Source organism: Manis javanica, chromosome 1 (genome assembly GCF_040802235.1).
Source record: "Manis javanica isolate MJ-LG chromosome 1, MJ_LKY, whole genome shotgun sequence".
In the NCBI taxonomy this organism is placed as follows: Eukaryota; Metazoa; Chordata; class Mammalia; order Pholidota; family Manidae; genus Manis; species Manis javanica.
In genome coordinates, this window is record NC_133156.1 from 22353472 (window position 1) to 22373867 (window position 20396).

The 20396-nt window shown below is 45.4% G+C and overlaps 1 protein-coding gene across 6 annotated transcripts; it reads left to right on the forward strand.

Moving 5' to 3' along the window:
- Positions 1-3294: 3294 nt before the first annotated feature.
- LOC108383661 (serine/threonine-protein kinase Nek3) lies at positions 3295-19828 on the forward strand. 6 transcript variants are annotated; one of them, XM_073229964.1, is made up of 16 exons: positions 3295-3444; positions 6793-6966; positions 8277-8370; positions 8454-8551; positions 9703-9786; positions 10328-10395; positions 10489-10575; positions 11017-11071; positions 11766-11966; positions 12350-12422; positions 14121-14167; positions 16101-16203; positions 16735-16869; positions 17042-17176; positions 18752-18878; positions 19308-19828. In XM_073229964.1, the coding sequence occupies exons 2-16, from the start codon at positions 6817-6819 to the stop codon at positions 19390-19392; spliced, it is 1542 nt and encodes a 513-aa protein (XP_073086065.1). In that variant the 5' UTR covers positions 3295-3444; positions 6793-6816; the 3' UTR covers positions 19393-19828. The 6 variants fall into 6 exon arrangements, with proteins under 6 accessions (XP_073086065.1, XP_073086080.1, XP_073086069.1 ...); XM_073229968.1 differs by lacking the exon at positions 3295-3444 and adding an exon at positions 3490-3793; XM_073229975.1 differs by lacking the exon at positions 3295-3444 and adding an exon at positions 3856-3874.
- Positions 19829-20396: the final 568 nt, after the last annotated feature.

The following is a 20396-nucleotide window of genomic DNA, read 5'->3' on the forward strand; positions in this document are numbered from 1 at the left end:
GAATTTGAGAACTCTTCTTTCTGGAGAAGTTTTGTAATGTTATTTTTCCTCCTCCCTTAACTGAGGAAAAGTCTATCACTCTGAATAGCCCTAGTTTTAACATTTACAGACATAGGTCTAACCCCTTTTCAGGTGCTTAAGAGCAGTTACGTGTCCGACCTAGGTTTGTTAGACAGTATCTCCAAGGATGGGCTGCATCGATGGTGCGTGAGCTTTGAAGTCCAATAGACCTACATCCAAAATCTCAGCTCCTACCTTCCCTTAAAAGTTATGCGACCCTGGAGAAGTTAGTTACTAAGGTGAACCTCATCTTTCTGAAGAGTAAGGTAGAGATTATCCTCTCTGATCATTTCTACCATGTTTACCTGCCTGTCCCCCGGTTGCTGGGCCAGAATGGGCCTGACCCAAGCTGGACCGTCAGACTGCTTTCCATAGGGATTTGGCCTCCAAACTGAGAATTCTGTGTCCTTGGACCTGAAATATGTAAATGTGAGGCACTGGGTGACCATATGAAAACTGAGGAGCAAAGGTCACAGTCAACAGAGAGGACAGTGATTACCCAGGGAAAAGCAGAGAGACTGCTACCTTGGGTTTTCTGTAGCCTATCAGTTTTATATCCCAATAATTCTCATGAAATCAAAATATGGATAAAGCAAAATTCCTCTAATCCAGTCCCATTACCCTTCTTAAATATAATGTATTAGTATGGTAACCTTCCAAATTCCTTACTGTATATTTAACAAAAATACACAAAAACACACATATCTATACTTTGTAGATTTTTTTGCTTCATTGGATAAAATGGTGCCATACTTCAATATGGTTCTGTAACTTGTTTCTAATTTACTAAGTCATAAGGAGCTTTTCATTGACAGATCAATGTAACATTAAGACTACATGGGAGCTTAGTAAATGATAAACTTTACATTTCAAAAAAGTAAAGGATGGCTGTGAGTCAGCCACCATTTTGAGAACAAATTTCCATTCAAAAACAAATTCCAGGTAGAATAAATAGTTAAACTGAAGTATATTAGAAGGAAATGTAAATAGATTTTTCCTTAGGAGACGGAGGGCTTTCTTAAGGTTTTTATGATAAGGTAACTTTTGTAAAGGAATGTTTAACACTGGAGGGGGCGGTAAGGCACTCAGGTGTGGAGCAGCAGAGCTGTGCCGCCTCGGTGGGTACAAGCAGGAGACATCCAGGAGCCAGACCAGCTGCCACACCGGAGATCTTCACAGTTCTGTGAGAAAATGGATTGTAAAGCTAGATTTGTATGCCCAAGATATCATTCAAGTTTGAGGGCAAAATGTTTTCAAGCTTGCCAAGGATTCAAATTAACTCTCATAAATTTAAAAGTATTAAAGTTTTATTCCAGTGAAAGAGAAACTGAATTTAAGACTAAAAGAATTGTCAGGTCAGCCAAATCAAAATAAAAAACAGGGAAGTCTGTGTAATTGTACATTATAATGTTAATTTTGTGAAATGAAAACACTCCTACGATTTCAGCAGGGGAGGCATCAAGGCTTAAGTGGGGAGTTACAGCTAATTCTCTTGCTGGTGAGCTTGGGTGTGGGAGCAAGATACAGAAATTTGTCACTCTCACTGTCTTTGTCTATGAAGTACTAGGGGTTTACATGTTAAAAATACAAAATGCAAAGGTAAGACCCAGCAATGCCATTCCTAAATATCCAGGAGAAGAGAAAACATGCCCCACAGATTGTACACAAAGATACTCATTATTGTCTTAGTAGTGTTAGTCAAAAACTGGAAACCCAAAGCTCCATCAGCTGGTGAATGGAAAAACATTGTATGCGATATTCATACATAAGCAAACTGCATAAGGAGATTAAGCAAAAGGAAACCAACTACTGATAAACAGAATACATAATTTCAAAAACATACTAAGTGAAAGAATCCAGACACAACAAATGACATACTATATGATTCCATTTATGTGAAATTCTAGAAAAGATAAAAACTATAGTGACAAAGCACATCAGTGGTCACCTGAGCCAGGGGCGATCTGACTGAAAGGACACGAGGGAAGTTTTTGGAGTAATGGAAATACTCTAATCATTCTTAAACACCTATGCATTTGCCAAGACTCACTGAAATCTGAAGAACACACTTAAAAATGGGTGAATTTTATTAATATGTAACAGATCTCTAAACAGTATATATCTTTAAAAACATAATGATACCCACTAAAAGTATAAAAATAGAGTAACTCCAACCACTGTAGGGAAGTGGGGGGTAGGATGGGGTTTTCAAAGCCGCCACCCGCAGAGCCGCCTGCAGGGCCCCACCAGTCCAGCTCCCGCTGCTCGTCTTCCCAGCACAAGTGCCAGATGCACGAGAGAGCGCCCGGGATCCCAGCCCAGGCTCCAGGCGGCCCCAGCCGGTGCTGAGCGGAGCAGATGTGACTCAGGCCTGACTCACTTGGCCATTTCATCAACGTTTCAGAAGCAGTGCAGTTTCTCACCTGGGTGAACCTGCCCAAATAAGAGTCCTTCATTTCTGCATACACGGCTTCTAGTGAAACTACGTTAAGACTAACTCACTTGATACATATGGAAGAATTTAGAAAATTATGACAATCCTTTATCTCTATCAAGCCCTAGAATTTAAACTATTGAAATAACTGAAACTGTTATCTCACTGGGAACTCAGGAAAATTAACTTCAAGATTCAAAGGTCACTGGGCATCGTATCAGTTTAACATTCTGAAATATTTATTGTCTGTACATGGCTCACCGGGACAGGAACCCGGCTCAGTTTGTACCTGCTCACTGCACACCACATAGGCCACGCTGAGAGGTGATGTCTGCAATTCCTACCCTGTGACTATCACCTAAAAACTATTCCTTTTCCACCTTATTTTGAGGCTCAGAGCATCCAGCTAGACTGGTGGTTCTCAACCAGGGGCAATTTTGTACGGCTCCCACCTTTCCCCACTGCCAGCACCCCGCACCCCACCCCGCACCTTGCAACTGCTCCCCACTGGGAGCCGGGGGGCGGGGGGCGGGCTGGCGGCAGGGCGCAGGCGCAGACCAGACCAGGGTAGTGGGGATTTGGCGGCGGGGCGCAGGCGCAGGCAAGACAGGAGGTGGGGGTGGGAGGTCTAGGGCTGGGGTGCGGGCTGGCGGCGAGGCGCAGGCGCAGGCAAGACCAGCGGGGCGGTGTGGGGGCTTTAGGGAGTGGGGGGGAGGGCTTGTTGCGGGGTGCAGGCGCAGACCAGCCCGGAGCGGCGGCAGGGGTGGGGCTGTACGCGGGGCGCAGGCGCAGGCGCAGGCGCGACCGGGGAATTGGGAGGTGGGGCTGGCGGCAGGGCGCAGGCGCAGACCAGACCCAGTGGGAGTCGGGGGCTAGCGGCGGGGCGCAGGCGCAACCCGCTGGGGTCCGCGAGGCGGCCTGGTCAACCCGGCGGAGGGGTCTTGTCGCGGGTGAGCTGAGTGACGGACGGGTCAGCCTCACGGCGCGGTCACCGCGCGCGCGCCTCCTAAACTGGGTCTAGCATCTCGGCGTCGATCCCACTTCTGGGCGTTTACGTATCACTATTAGTTTTTTTTTGGGGGGGGGTAGTCTTTTATTCCTTCTTGCTGCTAGCCATGCTTGGCACCATCCGTCTCCTGCGCCGCAGCCCCATCTGTCTCCGGCTGCAGCTGTACTCGTCTCTTCCAGCCAAGGCTTCGTCCCCTAAAACTGGCCCTGCCTGGCCTGGTTCTTTCTCCCTGGTCCCCACTAGCAAAGCCTGCCCGGTGCTCCATTTCCCGCAGCCGCCGTGCGAGCTCGGTGAGTGGCACTTACGTACCCGACAGCGGGGGTAACAAATAGGAATGCTAACTCTGCCACTTAGGAGCTGTAAGACTTTCGGTAAGTCATTTAATATCGCCAAACCACAGTTTTAAGATCTGTAAAATGAGAACACTGATCGTTCCTATTTCATAAGACTGTTGGGAAGCTTACATGAGATAATGAGGAAAGGCACTTAGCCCAGTTCCTGGAAGAACATAGTAAACACACATTAAAAGTTAGCTATTAGAATTACAGTTCGTTTTCTAACACTCTAGGCTCCCTTGCATTCCCTTTCTATCTCCTGTTTCTGAGGTGGGGCTCTGTTCAGAGGAAGCAAAAAATCATGCAGAAAAACAATCTCTTTATTCCTAGAAAGACCTCTTTTCCACTTAGCTGTATAGGCAACTAGACCCCCTTTGACTCTATCTCATTTTGGACTATGCACTCGGCTTAGGCTTCTATCCACAAAGAGTCCATAATGGTGTTTTATGAAACAAAAGAACAGCATCCCTTTCCACCCTCCCCCAACACACTCTAGGTAAATTCTGCTGTCTCCTTTTCTGTGTGGCTTCTATAATTTATTTTATTTTTTTTTATTTTGGTATCATTAATCTACAATTACATGAGCGACATTATGGTTGCTAGACTCCCTCCATCATCAAGTCCCCACCACATACCCCGTTAGAGTCACTGTCCAACAGAGTAGAAAGATGCTATAGAATCACTACTTGTCTTCTCTATGTTGTACTGCCTTCCCTGTGCCCCCCACCCCCTACATTATGTGTGCTAATCGTGATGCCCCCTTTCTCCCCTTATCCCTCCCTTCCCACCCGTCCTCCCCAGTCCCTTTCCCTTTGGTAACTGTTAGTCCATTCTTGGGTTCTATGATCCTGCTGCTGTTTTGTAACTTCAGTTTTTTTCTTTGTTCTTATGCTCCACATATGAGTGAAATCATTTGATACTTGTCTTTTTCTGCCTTGCTTATTTCACTGAGCATAATACCCTCTAGCTCCATCCATGATGTTGCAAATGGTAGGATTTGTTTTCCTCTTATTGCTGAATAATATCCAATTGTGTATATGTACCATATCTTCTTTATCCATCTACTGATGGCCACAGGTTGCTTCCATTTCTTGGCTATTGTTAAATAGTGCTGTGATAAACATAGCGGTGGATCCGGCTTTTTCAAACTGGGCTGCTGCATTCTGAGGGTAAATTCCTAGGAGTGGAATTCCTGGGTCAAATGGTAACACTATTACTTTTTGGCGTCGGTGTGCGAAGGGGCGTAGCACACCTGGAGCGCATGCAGGTCTTTGAGTGAACGTAGGGGTGGAGAACTGAGTAACGGGCGAGTGAGGCGGGAAGCCCCAGTGTGGCTTTCAGCTAAGAAGAGTCAGTGGTTGTGCTTGCTTCTCAGTTACTGTCCATTATACAGAATAGAAGAAAGAACAGAAATGTGGGAAAACGACCTCCTTGTTAAATCATGTAAAAAGGTCAGTTAGAATAGTGGCAAAGAACTTAACTTCTTTCAGGTCCCTAACTATACTGAAACACCTAACTGCTCTTGAAAATTTTTTTGAAGAAAAGGCATTTGATGTGTTATATGCAGAAATTATTTTGGGAGTTTCCTGGTAATTTTATGATGAACAGAAACACAAATGAAGTTTTACAAGTCCCAATACAATAGGTTTTAGTTTGTGGTTTTTGTTTTACCTGCCATGTTATGTGCATCATAATTCTTCGTGGTGTGATTTAAAAAAAAAAAAGCATGCACTACAAGTAAGCTTTCTGAAAATCAAGTAAATTCATTCCAGTGTTTTTACAGTAATGGAAAAAAGCATCACATTCTAAGCTTTTAATAATAATAGCTGCCATGTATCCAGGGCCTCTGATGTACCAGGCAAAGCGTTAGGACCTGTATATTCGTTCTCTCTTTATGTATTAAGCAATCCAAGCAGCCGCTTCACCCTGGAAATACAGAATGGGAGACCGAAGTTCAGACTCTAACATCTCTGCCTAGTCCCCGGCATTTCCACCTCCACGTGTCCCAGAAAGGAGCCTATGTCTCCCTTCTCCATGCCTTTCCCCAGTCCTGCCACACTCCCACCGCCAGAAAAATCAGAAAAACCATGCACACAGCCACGTGCCTTTGCTTTCTCTCGGGATATCATCGGCAGCCAGATTATGCCAGAAGCCCGGGAGTCTGCCTGGTCCCCCTCTGCCTCCTTGTCCCCCACATACCTGTCACCAAGAACCGTGCCACTTCTTCCTACACATTCCTTCCCATTTTCTTCATTCCCATTGCCACCACCTTACTCTGTTCCATCGTTTTCCTGCCTTTTCTGTTGCTGGCTGGAGCCCCACTCTGGCCCTCCTGTCGCCCTCCTGTCTGGTCTGTTTCCTCTGCAGCCAGAGTGATTTTTTTCTAATATGCAGATACGCTGTCTTGGTGAAAACATTTCAGAGACAGCCCTTTAATGGCCTGGAGGATAAAATCCAGTCACCTGAACTTGGCTTACAATAGCCTTCAGACAAGGCCTTGTCTGCCTTACCGGCCTATTACAGTCCTTTTTCAATTCTTGGAACTGAACACAATCTCTTTTGCCCGTAAATGTGCAGTTCCCTCTGCCTTGACCACTCTTTTTCCTTCTCTTTTCCTAGCCACCTTCCATTCAGCCGTTAGTGTTCAGCTTGGTTATCATCTTCCTGACTCCTCTGGGCATTTCTGCTGTATGCTGGCACAACTCTTTCTGTAAGACTTGCCACCCTGTGTTGGCTGAGTTCTGTGGTGCTGTGTGCTTTGGGGCATGTGCAGTGGCAGGGCCCAGGAGAGATTTGTTCAGGATTAAAAAACCCAGTGCAGGTGCTAAATGCCTACCTGTTGAATGAAAAAAGCAATGAGTTGCTGTTGTCTTACGATGATTAGAGCTACTTTGAATTAAATCTGCCGTTTGAAAATAAATTTAATTCTCATATGCTTCTGTTTTTGTGTACAGGTTAGCAGAACCCACGGTGACTGCATGAGTGGAGCCTGGCTGCGTGCGGCCCCCAGCATGGACGGGTACTCGGTCCTGAGAGTGATCGGGGAGGGCTCCTTCGGCAGAGCCCTCTTGGTTCGGCAGGAAAGCAGTGATCAGATGTTTGCCATGAAGGAGATAAGGCTTCCCAAGGTCACTGCTAAAGCAATTAGCTCATGTCGAACATGCACATGTAATTTATATAGGAAAATAAGTTCTTGAGATGTATTATGGAATTGCTCCTTGCAGAAGATGTAATGGGTTTATTCACTAGCATTACAAGCTCTTGATATATTTCATGTGAATTTTAGGATATTGTCATTACCAAGAAGGGAGAGAAATAGAGTTTGGGTGGTGATTGCTTTTTATCTCACCATGAATGATTTGTAATAATTTCCAGTTTTGTATACATAAGGGTGTAGGGAATCTTTGCCAAAAACAACTCAGGTGCAATATTAATGAAAAAGGAACGTAGAAATACAATGAAGGCTTTGGTGTGAGGAAACCTATTCTGTCAGTTTATGGGTGATGTTCCCTTGGAAGGTGAGGAAGTTGCTGATTTCTCCCCCGTGTATCATAATCATCAGAGAATCTGTCATGGAGGCTGTTTAATAATGTTTTAATCAATTAAAAAACATACATTTTAATACAGTTCTCCAAGTGCTGGGTACTTCTTTCCCACTGCACTCTTGGCCTCATTTGGTGATTCTGCAGCGGGCAGCGGAGTGGCCTCGAGGGCTTGTTTGAAACGTCTGCTGAGCCTCCCCTGGGGTTTCTGGTGCAGCAGGTTTGGGTGGGCCTGTGAGTTGTTTTTAATGAGTTCTTGGTGCTGATGAACCTTCGTGCTCGTAGCTAATCAGAGGCAGTTTCTTAGGTGTAAGGTAAGCCATTCAGGATTTCATCCTTAGAGTAAGTTAGGGGATAAACAGTTTTGGAAACTTACTTTGCAAGTCATCTTTTACCTTTATTGCTGCGGTAGTACATCAGTCTACTCTTTTTAATCTGGGCCAGTGGACTGGTAAAGTGATGAAGGCAGTGAAACAGGGACTCCCTAGTCTTTCTTTATGGATATACTATTATAAATTAAACATGTATACCTTATATATATGTGTGTGTGTGCATATATATATATATAAGCATATATACTATATACCTTAGGTATACTACGATTATATAAGGACATACTGGCTCTCCAAATCTCATTATGCTTCGGCTGATGTTAGAGCTAGTTTACATTCTATACTTGTCAGGATATAAGGGGTCATCTTAAGCATGCAAAATATAGCCATCATTGAAAAATCACCAGATATTTTCTCTAGAATTTAAAAACTTAAGTTGGGTCAAAGTGCGGTGCTATCAAACTGCATGTAGTGTTGGCCTGTCTAACAAACTGTGCTATAATTATTGGAAAGCCATCTATTTTAAAATGAGGTATTATATTTATGCTTAAACTCTTTTTCTAGTCTTCCTCTTATACACAGAATTCTAGGAAGGAGGCTGTTCTTCTGGCAAAAATGAAACACCCCAATATTGTTGCTTTTAAAGAATCATTTGAAGGTAAATGTGAATTCCCCATATTCATGCATTTGTGGATGATTATGGCCACTCTGCCTTCCTAAAGCGTCTTCCACTTGTTTTAGCTGAAGGACATTTGTATATTGTGATGGAATATTGTGATGGAGGGGACCTAATGCAAAAGATTAAACATCAGAAAGGAAAGTTGTTTCCTGAAGATACGGTAAGAGACTGACTTACATAGTTTCCCTCAAGGTTTAGAAGCAACTTTTCTTCTAAAATCTGTGTCATTTAAAAGCACTGGTGTCTATGATTTCCTGATGCGCTAGTTAGAAATGATGTGTTTCTGTACCAGAGCAATTGCTTAGTGCCATCAGGGTATGGCTAGAATAGGAAATGAAATCGACATGTTTACAAAGAATCAAGGAATAAAACTTCCATGTTTAGAAGAATCTCAGAATTGTATTTCTCCCCATATTCTGTCCTAGATATTTTCAGTTTTGAGTGTTGTTGTGGCCACATTTTAGGAGGCAGATGGATTTACTGTGTGTTACCAAATCACCAGAGGAATGGAACCTGCATTTCTGTGTCTTGGGAGTACCTAGTCCCAATCTTTTTTCCTTCTGAAGTTCAGCGTGTTCCCTTAAGTCTAGTGCTTACTGACTTTTAGTGGAAAATTGCATGCTAAATATCATGGAACAAATTGACTAAGGGAAATATTTAAGTAAACAACTTTAATGTGACTGCATTTGAGTTAGGGTATAATAACATATTATGAAAGCATATTGGCATAGATATTTTTCATTTAGAGGTTGTGCTATTAAAAATATGGGTTCCATAGGAGGTCAGCCTTGGGCACAAATGGATGACTCTCCGTAGCAAAAACAGGGAAAACATCAGCTTGACATTTAATTATAGAGCCTCTTGGAATCCGGAGATTCTGAGTACTGTTAACTGGAGGGTTATGAGCTGATCTCAAAGGACTGTTGATGATAAAATGAAATCTTTTAATGTTAATATTTGAATTTTAAGAAAAAGTAAATGAAAATCTGATGTAATGGTTGTACTGCAAAAAGTTGTAGCATATTCATTTCTACCTTCCTATATGTATTCAAGAAATACTTTTATTTGGTTAAATACAAGAAAACTATAGTGGGCGTTCATATGTAAGATAATGACATGTGGGATTCACAGGTTTCCCGAATGTCTCCAGGCCACAGTGTGTCTTAGTTGGACTATGAAATTTCTAGGAGGTCTGCTTTCACAGTACATAAAACTCAGGTCAGCTGAGGCCCAAAGACGATTCTTTGGAGTCTTGGGTTCCTGCGAGCCCGTGACTGCATTCCTGCACATCTGCATCCTTTTTACTTATAGATACTGAACTGGTTTACACAAATGTGCCTTGGAGTAAATCACATTCACAAGAAACGTGTGTTACACAGAGATATCAAGTCCAAGGTAAGTGGACCTAAAAAAACCCAAAACTATTTCATTCACTCTTTTCTCTGTTATTCTATTTCCTTTTGGGACATTTTATTTAGTTTAGATATATTTGTCAACCTAACACTTACACCAGCCAAATAAAGTACCACCTGAGAAGAAGTCATTAAATCTCTTTCACAGTAGTGTTAACATGTTCCAAGTTCTCTTGGTGACTGACTACTAAGCCATATGTTCCCAGCTGGAAAATGATTGAGGCCTGGGCCTGGCATGTGGAATTATTCTGACAGAGGGTCCCTGGCCATTGGTCAGGGTCTGCTGATACAGTCTGACGCTCACCTGTTAGATTTTTAAGCAGTCATCGTGAATTCCCAAGCAGGGGACCGTGTAGCTGTCAGGAAAGTATCCTGTCTTTGTGTGTTCTACTGGAGACTGAGCTGTCAGTGTTCCTACCGCGCCTCTGTCATCAGCAGGCTGTGAAAGACGCTTCTCCGGAGACGTCCGCCTTATGTTTGCATGATGGAAGACATAATCTGAACTCTTCTTTTTTTTAATGCAGAATATCTTCCTTACCCAAAATGGAAAAATAAAACTAGGAGATTTTGGATCTGCCCGTCTTCTCTCCCAGTATGTATGTCTATTCTATAGCAGTGACAGTAATCAAAACGTCCATTATTCAGGAATGCTCTGTAAGTTGTCTTTGCCTCTTTTTGGTTTTAGTCCCATGGCATTTGCTTGTACATACGTGGGAACACCATATTATGTGCCCCCAGAAATTTGGGAAAACATGCCTTATAACAATAAAAGGTAAGTGATCTATGAGCCACCCCCAGGGGCGCAGGCTGGGCGAGGCGAGGAGCTGTCCACCATTGCTGCGCTCGGAGGCCTGGGGTCAGTGGCACAGAAGGTCCGGGTGGAGGCTGCGCCAGGCGACTCCTGAAGTCCTTCCACCTGTGGTCATCTGTGCCCATGGATACTCCCTCTTGCAGCAAACACTGCTGAAGTGACACCCGGACCACCCCGACTTGGGGGCACGGGGGTTGGCGAACAGAGTTTTATTGTGAATGTGATGTTGGGATCTAAGTATTAGGCCAAAACTGCCATATATTTTAATAGTGAGGAATTACTTAGAATATCTGTTCTTATTAAAGGTAATTTACATTTTTTATGTTGGAAAATGCGTGTATTTTCACATGCTAGCTCATGACCCTCTTGCCATCCGTCACCTTTGCTTCTTCATGCTTCCAGTGACATCTGGTCCTTGGGCTGCGTTCTCTACGAGCTCTGCACCCTCCGGCACCCGGTGAGTGTGGGGCGCACACCGGCAACGGCCCCCTTTCGTGCTGAGGCCTCTGTAATGTGCTAAATCCCAGCAGGTGGTGCGCGTCCCTGGGATGAGTCCGGTACAGCAGTTCTCATGTTTCCATTGCTCTCATCTTTGCCTCCATCCACTTTTGTAGCATCTGCTACTAGGAAATTTCCATTTTTTGGTTCTGAGTTCTGTATTTATCTTTCCTCCCTCCCTCCCTCCCTTGTCCCTTCTCTTCTCCCTGGAGAAGTCTGAGGTGCATATTGCTGGGGAGCAGGCCCAGGGCTCTCTGGGGAGGCTTGAGGCAAAGGGATGCGACACTTACAAGCCTGTTAGTGTCATTTGACTTTTTAAAAAGCCATAGATTGATTTTTAAAGTATATTAAAAATGCATGCCTGCAAAAACATCAGCGATGGTGATAAACCTGAAACAGCACTGATGGTAAGACTTTCTAGGTGGGACGTTTTTCCCATTTATGTTTACCTTTTTCCCGTGCCACCGCAAGGTTTTGGTGGTGGTGAGAGGGTAAGACAGCACCTCAAGGACTCCCTTAGGAGGAAGGATGACCAGGCAGCAGGCACATCTATACAATTAAAATAATTCACCTGACTTCCATGCAGCTGGCATTTTCTTACGTCCACTCTCTTTCTTTGCATCTGCTTTTACAGTTCAGTTTTCCTTTTTTAGTTTCAGGCAAATAGTTGGAAAAGTCTTATCCTCAAAATATGTCAGGGGTGTGTGAGCCCAGTGCCATCTCATTATTCCTGTGAGCTTCAGCACCTGGTCAAGCAGGTGTTTAAGAAGAATCCCTCGCAGCGCCCTTCGGCTACAACGCTTCTCTCTCGAGGCATCTTCACGCGGCTTCTCCAGAAGTGCTTGTCCCCAGAGGTACGACCCGTGTCGGACTGGGAACAGTTTACAAGTGTATGGGGAAAAAAATGTGTCTTTTAAACACAATCACGTGCCTTCCATGCTTGTAAAAATTAATGCACACATGTATAAAAAAAGAAAAGATGAAAACTTCCTTTCTTTCCTCTTCTTCCTCCACGACACCTCCCCAGATGTGATGCAGGTAGTTTGCATTTCCCTTCAGGTCTTTTTCTAGATATACATGAATGTTTGCATCTAAATTACATATATATTCTTATGTAGCATTTTTACATTTCACCTTTAAATATTGTGGGGAAGAATGTGGATAGTGAAATGACATTATGGCAGTATCTAAAGAGTGTGTATTTTACAACTTTCAATTCTCTACTTTAAATTTTCAGATCATCATAGAATATGGTGAGCAGATATTAGAAGAAACCAAAAAATCTAAACATGATACACCGAGAAAAATGGGTAAGGATTTTGGAAAGCTTATATTTTGTTAAGTGTTCTTTTGAAATGTAGTGTAACAAATATATATATATATACATTTGTGTATATATATATATTTGTATATATATATTATGTATATATATATAATTTTCAAGTTATTAGAGGTGATTTTCAGAGATACTCCTCAAATCAAGTGTGTTTTTGTTACTTCAGACATGCTTCTGTACCAAATTTCATATGTTTAGTTGTCCAGGGATCAAAAAGCCAAGTTGGGATTTGAGCGATGTAAAGATTCTCCGGTTTCACCACGAGGGCCGTGTTCACTCGGGTTTGTGGCCAGTCAGGAGGGAGGCTTCCGCGGACTAGCCCGGGAGCCTAACCCTGAAAAGACTGTGACTCGTATAGGAAATTCTGTCCCCAGGTTTCGGGAAAACCATTTTGTAAACAAATGTTTTAAAACAGCCTTTTCAGAAGTTGGAACTGCCAACATACTGGCTGGCCACACTTTCCACACATCTGTCATCGATCTTGAGCTGGAAGTTGTCATCCCTTAATTTTTTCAAAGCTCCTCCTGCCCCTTTTCATTTGTCATCAGTGATACTAATCTTCCATCTGAAAAGACCCCGCAGAGACGGTGGCTCGGAGCAGCCGGGGAGAGGAGCCGGCGTGAAGGCCGCCCTGCGTAGGGACGGGATGAGAAACGCCCGTGGTTTGCTGCTCGTTACCTTAGTGTCGTAGGGCAGAGGAAACCCTTTGAGGACTGCGGCTTCCTCGGCGTCAGGGTCTAAGGGTTCTTTTCGTAAGAATGTAAAGCCTGCTAGTGACGTGAACTCTGAGTCTCGTTCAGCCTGTTCTCCACCTAAGAGGCACACAGTCACCTTGTTTCCACACTGCTTTTTGTCAGCGTTATTGGGTATGTGACCAAAAGCTGGTTTATAGAAAAGCATACTGGGGGGGTGGGAAATTAGTTTTAAATTCTGGGAGGCAGTGACAATAAAAACAGTCTAGAAGAGTTTCCAGATAGTTTGGAAAAGTGTAGTTTTTCATTTTCTAAAAAGAGGAATAAACCAGTAGAGAAATGTCGCCGTATGGGACCCTGTGTGTGGTGGCACTTCCCCCTCGTCTGCAGAGGCCAGAGCCGTGGAGGCTGTGGGAGGGCAGGGGCGGGTCTGATCCGCTCACAGTGTGTCCCCAGCATCATGGGTGCTCAGTCGCGATTCTTACAGTGTCGAATGGACAAGGACAGGGGAGCAGGACTGCCAGAGGACAGCCAGGCGGGAGGCCCCCTTGGCCAGGGGATCAGTCGCCTGAGTTCTCTGTGACTCAGGCTGGTGCCTCGTGAGGGCTCCTCGGGAGGGACCCTGTTCCACCTGCCGGCACGGCCACCATGGATGGCGTGGACTCCACAGCCAGGCTGTGCCGAAGTGACCATGGCCTTCCCAGTGCCCGGCGTGCCTTCCCTCCCGGTGCCTAAGTGGGCTGGCCTGAGTGCACAGGGGAGTCTTGACTTTGAGATGTTAACATTAGGACCAAAACAGCGGAAATAGCCTCTTTTAACAGCGGAGGTAGGTGTGTTACTGGGCAATCAAGGATGTCACTGTTGAGGTTCCTGCTTTGACGTTAAAAGCTTCATTCACTTGCCTTCATTTGCGCCTCACGCTGCCCGCATGTCACGTCAGGGCCTAGAGCTCCGCTCTGTCCTCCCTTGTGCTTCCCCAGGTCCCAGCAGGGGCAGGACCGCGGCGGGAAGCGAGGCGCCTGCCAGGGTAAGTGCCCGGAGTGGGCTCTGTGCAGCGGGCCGGCCGGGGGCTGGGGAGCCTGCATCTTGGGCGTGCGCGGTACCCGGGAGCCTCCCGCCTGCACTGCCGCCGAGCCGCCCGGGACCGCATTCATTTTGTTTCTCATGTTTAAATGGATGACAGGTGGGGTCAGGGCAGTCGCGCGCGGACTCGGCCTGCTTGTAGTCAGGACACCTTGCTTTGGCCTGGCCTTTGGTTTGTTCATATTTTATTGTGGTAAAATGTGCATACCGTTAGCATTTAGCCATCTTTCAGCATGCAGTTCGCAGCCATTAGTTACATTCGCACGTCTGTGTAAGCATCCCGTCTGTTTCCGGGACCTTCCCCTTTGCCCCGTGCAGAAGCCCTGCGCCCACTAGGGCGTGAGCCCCGCACACCCAGCCGGCGCCCGGCAGCCGGTCCTGCGTTCGGCCCCTGGCCCGCCCTCTTCGGGGCTCATCCGCCTCACAGCCCGTATCAGAATGACCTTCCTTTCCACGGCCAAGTAACATTTAGTTCACTATCTTGTTCTCGACGTTGCTCTGCCAGAAGCCCTCGAGCGCCTGCCCACTGCCCGTGGACGGGCCGCATCCCCCGGCCTGGCCCCCAGCGCCCCGGCCGCCCTGCGCTGCGCCCGGCAGCGTGACCGGCTTCCCCCGGGGCCGTAGGGCGCCCCGGATGGTGGCCGCCCGTCCACGCCCCAGGCCCTCTGCCCACCCCCAGTAAACGTCCTACTGATGTTTTTTCTTCTTTATCATTTTAATCAACCCTTCAACTCAAAAAAGAAAAGATACACTAACAGCAAATTATTGTATTTATGAAATGTACTATGATTAAGCTTATAAATGTTTTGGGTGAAGATTAGGTTGTAGTAAATAACGACACCCCACCATCATGTTGCTCCGAGTGGGGCATGTCCTGCCCCGTGGGGCTTCTCTCTGCACGTGGTGCGTATTTCCCAGCCTATGGCGCCATAATTTACATGCCGTAAGGTGTATGCAGTTTTAGTGTACAGCCGGGTGGATTTTGGTAATCTTATGCTGCTGTGTAACTGCCACCACAGTCAAGATGTAGAAATCCCATCCCCCTAAAAGGTGTCCCGTGGCCCTTTGCAGGGGATCCCCACTTCTGTCCTAGGCAGCCCCCACTGTGATTCTAACACCACCTCCAGTGGACACAGCCATACGCTTTTGCTCAGTGAAAGGTGTGATATGTAAACAATGGAGACAACCAAAAAGTAGGTCAGGAGCAGAGGGTGGGGAAGGAGGAGTCCCTGCAGGCCGCCAGCAGCAGGGCGGAGCCAGGGGGAGCATCGCGGTGGGTGCTGGGCGCTCTGTACCGCAGCGACCTGGTGGGGACCTCAGCGCCTAAAAGTGCTCGGGACCACCACCGTGCCACGATTCCAGAGTGTTCGTCTGTTGGGGACCTTTGAAATCACGGCCCCTACATGTGTGGGGAGAGAACCACTGTACAGAAATAAGAAAACCTGCCTGCTCTGGCCTCTGTGAATTCGTTCATGCATTCAAACTGCAAACCTTTGTGCTGGAGACCGTCTAGGCCCCGGATTTGAATCCTTCTCAGAAAGACGCAGACCTTGTGAAGACTAGATAGCATCTCACTGTACCTCATCAAGTCGTTGCTCGTGGCCTCTATAAAGACCTCTCAAATATGTCTGTCATTTTTGTATATCCTCTTCATGTTTGTATGACTGATGTTAATGGCTGCTAATATGTGATTGTTAATATACATATGTATATGGTTTCAGTATACATGTATATGATTCTAATACACACATGCATGGGGTCCTATGGTAATTGTTTTTAATTCATTAATTTTATTTAAAATTAAAATAGATGTGGCCTGCTTCACTTTGTAATAATTTAAGCATTATTTAATCTGTGTTTTTTAATCTTTTCTAAAGCATGGGGAAGAACCAGGTAGAAAGTGTGGCCACAGCGATTTAAGAAGCATTAACAAAAATTCGGGTGAAAGTGCATTGAGGAAAGTGAACAGAGAAGAGAACGGTGAGCTTTTCAAATTCCAACCGTTGTGCAAGTGAGGGGTCGGGGCCACAGAAAACCTGTTTGACCTACTAGGGCGCAGGTGTCGTGAGCCCTGGAAGACAGACCTCTGTTTGTTTGTCCAATAAAGCCTTTAATGGCCAAAGAGTATACTTTATTACTCATAATAAAAAGAGAGTAGTGTTTATTAATAAGAGCCTTTAGAAAACGTAGTGTTTGTTGCTCTATCCACCATAAAAAGCACGTATAGAAACCCTGGGGCCTCAGGGGCCTCCTTCTTAGACATCATGTAGTATGTAAGGATGTATGTGTTACTCTTTGAAATTCACTTTAAAGTGATTAGTATTACTTTTTTATTTTGAGGGTTTTTTTTTTTCATTTCTTTTCCTAGACTTGAAAGAACATTGCTGTTAGATGGCAGTTGGAAAGTGAAAAGAAATAACTTATGTATTCGATGTTAGCGTAAGTGTGTAGATACAAATGTGTGCATCAAATCATATGCTTTGCGATCCTTTTTTTTTTTCTTGAAATCAGGCAATGAACCCGTCCATCTGGGCAGATCCAGCGCCCCGCGCGCCCCCAGGCGGCAGTGGGAGAGGAAAGCGTCCCCTGCGGCGCTGGGGGACGCGTCTCTGCTCGCCTCCAGCCTGACCCCGGGGCAGGAGACAGGTCAGTCGTCAGACTGGGTACTATTATTTTATTGCACATGGTTTTCTAAGTTGTTTAATGGGCTAGAGATTTTTTTCATGACCCTCTGTGAAAGGTGTTTGGTGTCACGGTCTGGAAGGAGTTTGATGAAACTCTTCTTTATTCGGCCCTGCTTTTATCTCTTCACAACTAGGTGGCTCTGTAATAAAGTACACTGAAAATAATGCCCGCAAGCAGTGGCTCAAGGAGACTCCAGAAACCTTGCTGAACCTCCTTAAGAACACCGACCTCAGCCTGGCGTTTCAGACGTACACGGTATACAGACCAGGTGATTCGCGTCTGTCATGCACTGGTGGAGACGTTTTTTTTTTAAAGCTGTGATGAAATATACATAACATGAAATTAATTATTTTAATCATTTTGAAGCGTGCATTCAGGGGCACTAAGTACATCCGTGTCATGCGGCTACCACCTCCTTCTGTCTCCAGAGCGTTTCCCATCTTCCAGACCTGAGACAGTGCCCATTACGTAACCGTTTCCCATCCCGGCCTCCCAGGGTTAAAAATTAATTCGTAGCATTGGAATTTTGTCTTCTCCCGAGTCATTTCTAGCCAGTCTTGAGTTGTAAGTAAAGTTCCCCACGAGCTTCATTATGTCTGCTCTCTCATTTGTTTGCTCTCCAATGATCGTGCGACCTCTTGGGAGAGTGGCCAGTTCTCACTGTGCAGAGGTGCCGCTGCTTCAGCGACGTCACAGTTCAGACCTCGTCACAGTAACCTCAAGATTTCTTGTGCTCAGTACTTGGATTCTGCTATGGTGAATGGAGCTCAAAAAAGAACACTTAGGATTTGATTTTCTTACTGTTGCCAAGACATTTTCACTAAAAGTGTCCAAAATAAACTTTCCCTAATACTGTCCTTAGGATCTGGGCCAAAGCACTGCATTAAGAGTGTGTATGAGTGTGCATGTGTGTATAATTTTGATAATCCAATTACTAAAGTCACCTTGGGAGGTTAAGATCTAAGATAAGTCATGCTAAGTGGAGCCTGTAAGGGTGTGACAAGTCTATATTCCCTGTAACAGATTTAGCTGTATTTATTTGGTCAGCATTTACGGAGTGCCTAACATGCAGGTTAACATTTTTAAAAGAATTAAACAGTTTCTTTCCTGAAAGAGTTCACCCTCTGGGAGACCAGCGCACAGCAGGGAATCTTAGAGCCGTCTGTGTTCCGGTGGTGCTGCGCTGGCACTGGTGCGGGGGCCCTGGGGAGAGGGGGATGCGTGGGAGCCAGGTAGGAGGAAGGGTAATGCCTGTGAATTTTGTTTTAGCCATTATAGGTCCTTGATTTTGAAGTTCTTGTCATTTCAGGCAAGTCACTGTTTAAAAAATATATCATAGCTCTATGTTGAAAGGGCTTTTATAAAGATTTAACCCACATGTTTATGTTAGGTTATTATCTTGTAAGGAGAAATCTGAACATAATTACCATCTGGAAAATTTGTTCGAAGTGTGAATGTAGTCTTAATTCCCTAATTTTACTTAACCTCCATTGGGAAAATCTGGGGTAGAAGGAAGTCAAAGGAAAAATGAACTAGTCCTACTATCCAAAGATAAATTTTAATGCTTTAATATAGGTGCTTATGTTTGAGGGTTTTAACTGTAATTTTCCACATTTTTTCTTTTGAAGAAAGCACTTTTTAATTTTAATATGCGTACTCATGCTTACCAGGCCTATTTTATGCCAGAAATCATGTTGGGTAATGCAGGGAGGCAGTTGAGAAGAAATACGAGGGCATGGCCTTATCCTCAGTTAGGCAGGAGGCTTTGGAGGGTTTTAGCCCAACAGGCACTGAAAGTAAGTACTGTGGAAATGCCATAATGTCTGTTAATATTCCTCTGCAGGTTCAGAAGGGTTCTTGAAAGGCCCTCTGGCTGAGGAAACAGAGGCATCAGACAGTGTTGACGGAGGTCACGATTATGTCATTTTGGATCCAGAGAGACTTGACCCCAGGCTGGATGCAGAGGACACGTACGTAGGGTCTCCCTGGACAGCTCCAGTGGCATGTATGCCCGTGTGGCTTAAATTATACCTCAGTGGTGCCAGATTTAGTTGGAGCTGGTTGTATCACTTACATCATAAATGAATGTTGGTATCTGGATCTTGTGTCTGGGTCGGATAATGTGTAGTATTATGAAAGAATTCCTGACAGGGCCTTAGGTTATAAGAGTTCAGCTCAGACTTACTATTTTTTAATCTGTTGGATTTTATATTGAAAAAGTTACAGAAACAGTGGAAAATCATCTTTCGGAAGAGCTGACAATGTTTTTGTCTGTTCCATTGCCTTGTGGAGCCAGTTTTTCAAAGACATAAGTATCGTTACTGGGCGTTGTGCCTTGAGCCACCAAGTATCCTGTGCCCTTCACATGGGGGCTCAATATCCGAATTGTGTTTTCACAGGGACTTCGAGGAGGAAGACAGCAGCCCTGACTGGGTGTCGGAACTGGGGCAGCGAGCTGGCTGGCCGGGAGGGTCCGATGGGTGATGCCCAAGGAAACGGCCCTCGGTCACGCTGAGCAGACGTTTAAGCTGAAGGATTAATGTTTGGACAATTAGCCCATGGGATGCGTATTTTCCGTGGAAACAGAATGAAGAGGAGGAAACTGGGTATCATTCCTGACTAGGACCATGAGGTTTAAAAAGTCTGCAACTGTTGTTTTTGAACTCAGAGGAGAAGGTGGGGCCCAGCGGGCGTGGGATTTGGGGCCTGAGGTCCAAACAGAAACCACTGCGATCTTGGGGAACCACCAACTTCTTTGATCCAAATTCCCTCCGCTGTGCCATGAGGATGCCAAAGCCGCCTCGCAGGCCGTCACAGCCGCCATGATGTTACTGTTTGTGCTGTGATCTGTGTCTGACCGTGTGCCTCTTTTTACATTTCCTAAAGGTTTGAGGACCTAAATATATTTAATTGTAACTAATGATGTGGCTTTTCAATAAGACCTGCTTCTGGGTAGTGACCAGTGATCTGCAGGGACCTTCAGTTCCCGGCCCTCCTTAGATACAGCCCCCCACGGGTACATGAGCGCCCGGTAGAGGGCCCGCCACGGGGAGAGTGGGCGGGGGGGGGGGCTGCAGGCCTCGTCAGAAGCTGGCAGGCCAGTTCTAGGAGAAAAGAAGAGGCCGAAAGTGAGCGGTGCATGTGGGAAATAGCAAACTAGAGAGTGCTGTGAGCTAATGGGGGCGTCCCGGTGTGCGTGGGTGGCCTGACACCAGCTGGGGCTGGTCTATCAGTCCTGTGACACTTGAGGAGGGGAGACTTTTTTTTTCCCCATTTCTCTTCCCTTTCATTTTTTAATTTAATTTTTTATTAAGGTATGATTGATGTACACTCTTATGAAGGTTTCACATGGGAAAACAATGTGGTTACTCCATTTACCCATATTACCAAGTCCCCACCCAGACCCCACTGCAGTCACTGTCCATCAGTGCAGCAAGATGCCAGAGATCCATTGTGTGCCTTCTCTGTGCTACACTGTTCTCCCCGTG